This window comes from Populus euphratica, unplaced genomic scaffold (genome assembly GCF_000495115.2).
Source record: "Populus euphratica unplaced genomic scaffold, PopEup_1.0 scaffold10.1, whole genome shotgun sequence".
NCBI classification, from domain to species: Eukaryota; Viridiplantae; Streptophyta; class Magnoliopsida; order Malpighiales; family Salicaceae; genus Populus; species Populus euphratica.
Genome location: NW_011499856.1, coordinates 1,312,289 through 1,317,684, shown reverse-complemented (window position 1 = coordinate 1,317,684; position 5,396 = coordinate 1,312,289). Strand labels below are relative to the sequence as shown.

The 5,396-nt window shown below is 37.0% G+C and overlaps 2 protein-coding genes across 2 annotated transcripts in view; one reads left to right on the top strand and one right to left on the bottom strand.

The window, feature by feature from the left end:
- LOC105123328 (uncharacterized) overlaps positions 1-3,770 on the top strand; it is a 4,713-nt gene extending 943 nt beyond the window's left edge. The window contains exons 2-6 of the mRNA XM_011022875.1: positions 1,331-1,453; positions 1,664-1,852; positions 1,947-2,028; positions 3,174-3,238; positions 3,352-3,770. Coding sequence (XP_011021177.1) covers positions 1,331-1,453; positions 1,664-1,852; positions 1,947-2,028; positions 3,174-3,238; positions 3,352-3,558 — 666 coding nt within the window. The 3' untranslated portion in view covers positions 3,559-3,770. The remainder of the gene's footprint in view (positions 1-1,330; positions 1,454-1,663; positions 1,853-1,946; positions 2,029-3,173; positions 3,239-3,351) is intronic.
- Positions 3,771-4,184: 414 nt separating this feature from the next.
- Positions 4,185-5,396, bottom strand: part of LOC105123329 (protein trichome birefringence-like 19) — a 2,060-nt gene continuing 848 nt past the window's right edge. The window contains exon 2 of the mRNA XM_011022876.1: positions 4,185-5,375. Within this exon, the coding sequence (XP_011021178.1) occupies positions 4,563-5,375 (813 nt within the window). The 3' untranslated portion in view covers positions 4,185-4,562. The remainder of the gene's footprint in view (positions 5,376-5,396) is intronic.

Here is a 5,396-nt window from a genome sequence, read left to right as displayed (position 1 = left end):
TGGGGGGGGGGGGGTGGTCTATGTAGGGATACATTGGTTCACTTCCCGAACCTACTCTTTTTTCAATCTTAAGAGTGATTGAGCTCCATATGAGGAATTGCTTGGGATCAGGGAAGTTGGTGGTGGAATTAATCTACATGCTCAAAGAAAGAGCATGATCTGCAGGGCATGTAAATTTTTGTGGGTTGGGGTGAAGGTGATGGTGCAGGTCTAATCTATCATGTAGTGAGTAGTGACTGTGTTTGTGTTTGAGAGGGAGTTTCCAACTGCTAGGTGTCTTCTGGAGTAAAATGTGAATATGCAGCGTGCACAGATTACTATAGATAATTTGGACATGCAAAGTTCTACTACTAGGTGAATCAAAAGCTCAAGTTGTGTTCTAAATCTCTTGCAATAGAAAGCCATATACTCACCTGACTCTTGGCATTTTATGAATCTATCTAGGCAAAGCTCAATTAGAAGTATCTCTCTAAAGATGTGAATAGAGTTTAGTTCTTTTGTTTTAAAAAAGTGCTATTAGGAGATGTTAGTGGCAAGACATTACATTCTGATAATATATGTGGCATGCAACCTTCACATCAGTAGAGGACAACATGTGAAATGGGATGATCATTGAATTCATATCCTTTCCAAGTGAGAAACTATTGAAATAAAAACTGAAATTCAGTTACTATGGATTTTGGTTATTTTTTTATTTTATACTTTCCTTTTCCTTTCTTCCTGGTACACTGGAGGACCAAGCTCTGGTGGAACCTGGGTTGACAGCATAAAGAAAGCTTTTCTTTTCCGTAAGCCATAAGTTGACCCTATTAGATGGGAATTTTGATGTCCATTGCATGATGCAATTATAAAAGTCTCAGATTGTCACCATAAGTGTGCATTCATTCATGCAATGAAGGACATTAGTAGGATAGTTTTCAAACTTTCCTTCTATGTGCTCTAATCTAGTGGGGCCATAACTGGTATGCCTTTTTATTGCACAACATTATTTTCCAAATGGTTAAATGTAAAAATATTTGGTTAACTTAAGCATTATCTTTTGCTGAATATCTGTAAACTCAGAGAGGTTGGCTACTTCTGTGAATTCTATTTTTTCCTTCTATAATTTCTACTTGACAAGACCAATCTAATAATGTAAATGAATCAGCACATTTTCAAAAAGAAATTTTCTTTCTTAGTGTAATGTTAATTTGTGATGGTGAGCCAGTGATATGTATTACTGGGAACCTGGATGAGTTCTGGTCAAAAGGCTGATTTAATTTCTATATAATAACATTAAATGATTATTGCCTTCTGATCTTCAAGTATTTTGGATCCAATTTTATTACAGGCCCAATTGAGAGAGGTGACCCTTCAGGAAGAAAATGCCAAGTATGAAAAGGCTATATTAAATTGTGAGAACAACATACATGAGAGAATTCAGGAAGCAGATTTACTTCTTAGGAAGTTACAGGTCAGACTTGCCTGCCAATCTATATACTTCTCTGATGAGTTATGTGCAATTTTTCTACGATCGCTTCAGTCATTAGTCATAAACATACATCTCCTGGTGTCCTGGCATTCTTTATTTTTTTCTGCTTCAATAAATAGACTTTGTTCGGCTTTCACTTCCTTTTTTTTTCTTCTGTAATTTAATGTTTGCTTTTATGTAATGAAATGTTAGGAAATGAATGAGATTGAACAAGCTTTGATAGAGGAGCTAGAAAATGCAGAAACTGCAATGGATGCTGGACAACACGGAAACTCTGGTGAATCAGTTAATGCATCTGAAACAACAGTTGAAGCTGGATCAGATGCAGAAGCTGCAAAGTCTGATATATCAGAGAAGTTGGATAACAAGAAAAAAGAATTGGTAGATTTGCATTTGTCTACTTCATACAAGCTTTCTTTCTCAACTCAGCTCCTTTTGTTATAAGTTCTTGAAAATCTTCCTTAATTCTCTTCAGAGTTCATTGGAAGAAATTGTTCAAGATTTAGATAAAAGGTGGATACAAGTTCAAGAGAATGCACTGAAGCAGCCTGGTCCAGGTTTGAAATATCAGAAATCTTCTTGAAGTTTGATATTCTTTCATCATTTTGTGTGTGTGTGTGAAAGAAAAAGAGAGGGAGCTGAGATCAGACTTTAGTTTACATTTCTTTCCTTGCTTTCTCGAAGTTTGTCGAAGGGACAAACTTGAGTTTGGTTTCCAAGAGATCAGCGTTTGCAAAGACTAGGCCATGGTTATTAAAAAAGTTTTTGAAATCTTAAAATTAAAATAGCGTTAATGATTCTAAACACTAACTATCATAATTGGTTAAGATCTTAGTAAAATAGGTTGTTGAATCAATAAAATCTCAATTTTACTTTCTGATTTTATGATTTTGGAATTTTGGGTAAATAAGAAATTTGGGCTATTTTGGACTTCCATAAGTCAATGGTTTAGAGGCCTGAGTCACATGATTTGATATGACCTTGGTGTCATGAGTGTACCTAATCTGATTCCATTTCGATGAAACCTTATACCATAGAATGACTTGATATACCCAAGTATGTTTGTCTCCGTGGAACGACATTTTTCTTTTGTTCGGTGTGGCCAAGCCTTGTTTTGCATGAGCATGGTATTGTTCCATGGACACAAGTATGATTAAATTACATATCTACCATTAACAGTAAAATTAATTGGTTACAATTGTTGTTAGAGAAATGATTAGTTACTAATATTATCACTTGAGCATAGGTATTTTATTAATTTTGTTTGTTTTTTTTTTGAGTCCATAAAATCTTATGATTTTACAATCTGATCTTACAATACGATTACGATTTTCAGTACCTCTAATGATCCAAGTAAAAAAAGTGATTTTAATAACATTGGGCTAGGCTTTCCCTGGAATAGGATTGTAACATTTGGGAAAGTGTCTTATGTTAGGCTTCAGGGAGGATTACAACCTTTAGGTGGGGATTAGATTTGTTGTGTACAGTGGATGTTCCATGGTGATCTCTTGATCTGATTGCTAAATGTTGTTTCTTTCAATAACTCTTTCACAGTGTTTTGTTGATGTTCAGTGATTAAACATATTCCTTTTGTAATCAGTGACAAGATAACCTATGCAATTGGTATTTAGTAGAAAAATTATCACTCTTGAAGGAGTAACTTGCACAGGGGAAATTTGACTTGAAAGTAATTTTGCCACAGCTCAGAGAGAGAAGTTATTGGATAAACAGCTTCATAGCCTAATCGAGCAACTAGCAGCTAAACAGGTAGATTTTACAATTTATTACAATTTGGCTACTACTTATGACTTCTGTATCAATGTGGAGTAGATACCTCATGGAATAAACACCAACTTTTCAAAATGGTGTCTTGTTTGTAGGCACAAGCAGAGGGCCTGGTCAGTGAAATTCATTTGGAAGAGATGGAGCTAGAAAGGTTGAATGGGTTGTGGAGGAGGATTGAGAGTAGCAATGTAGAGGGCAATACTGCCAGGAATCGGTTTGGAAGAAGCACCTCGGACAAGGGGTCTGCTTTTGCAGACTATATTGTCGACAAGCTACCATATTCCACTGGTGGGCCGAACTGAGCACCAACAGAGACTCATGTTCCTGAGGTCGGCTTTTGTTATCTACATTTTATTCTTGCACATTGTGGTTTTCATCAAGCTTTCATTTTGAGTAGCATCAAGAAAATTCTCCTCTCCATATTTGAATGTGAGATATTTCCGGTGTGTAAATCATTATTTTGTAAAGAAGTGACTTGTTCCTCTTTTGTAATGCAGTTGGCTGCCTGGACTAACTCTCCCCCTCCCTCCCTCTCTCTCTCTCTCTCTCTCTCTCTCTTATATATAATATATATATATATATCCAAGGAAGCTGTTTACCACTTCCCAATTTTATGATAGGTTGCCGCAGACTTGTACATGGACGAAAAATTAATGATTAGTGGGTGGAAAATAGGAAAAAAAGAACGATAAAGCAATGACATTATAGGGAGGAAAGAACATTATAGCTGTGATTCGTAGAGTTTTTGATGTTCTCAAATAGAGATTTGACCTAAGAAATGTAAAATTTAGTTGGAGGAGAACTTCATGAACTTAGCATCATCCAATTCCAATACATTCGTCATCATCTGTAACTGGTGACATAATCAGTAAAATACACAGTGGATAGTAACATGAAAAGGAGGATTAACGGGGTCCGGACCAAGAAATAAAGATCTTGCAAAATGAGCACCCCTTTTGCACTCTATTTAGTTCAATACCAAACACCATAGGTGATGATGACTGGGCTGTTCAATTTATTTGATACATATGTTTGTCCATGGCTTCTCAAAATGCAATAATTTGAAAGCTTCGGTGCTTCTTTGATAACAGCTAGAAGTAGTGGATTTGATCCCATTGGTATGTTGATTCGACTGTCGGTATGTGTAATGTGAGGGGAACATGAAACCTTTTCCATGTTCTTGTTTCATATGTTCGTAAACACTTCATTTACTTGTAAACGATAACCCATTACAGAACAAAGATTACAAAGAATAACGAATAGTGTTGATAAAACGTGTTGAAGATATACGAATATATTCATTTCTTCATGAAATAGTTTTCTGTAGCTTCTCATAAAAAGATCTCCACGCTTCCTTCCTTATCATATAAAGCAAAAACTCATTCCAAGTGTCAATGGGGCCAGGCAAGCACCAGTGAACGCAGTCAGCTACAGTCACATTGCTATGAGGTGAGCGACCATAATAGTTTGGGTGCCCATCTGGCCTCAGCAGCATTGCTTCTGTAGTTGCTAGCAGCTCAAATTTTAAACCCCCCTTCCTCCCTTCTTTCTGTGCTTTCCTTAGCTCTTCAACTTGTGTGAGGTAGAATTCCAAGTTATACCCATCGAACTTCATTTCCTCGCTTGTAAAGGGCGTTGTCCTAATACAATTCCCTCCTTCATTCCACGCTCCATTTTCGAAGTGTGAAGGAGAAAATGTCCTTAAAAATGTAATGCCCTTGTAGTTCTTTAGGCTTCGAAGGGTCTCAAACGCAGTTCGAAATGCCATTCTGTAGCCATAATACTTTGTGACAGCAGTAATGTTTTCCATGTAGCAGTTATGACAACCAACAATCTGACCATTGATGTAGTATATAAGAGGACGGAAGAACCATTGTCCAGCTGAGATGATCACATAGTCGAAACTTTCAATCTGACTAGCCCATGCCTCATCAGCTTGGTCTAAGTAAAGGCTCATCAGGCTGTTGAGGGAATGACCATTGGGGTCTGCATCACGGGACTTAACCAAGAACGGAGACCAAAGAGTAGCTAGAGTAAACCCGTAATCAGCATAGAACCAGCGTTTGAAATATGTTGTGTCTGCTGTATACCTACGAGAAATATCCTCAGGATGGGTCACCTGAAAGACAAGAGCAGGAAT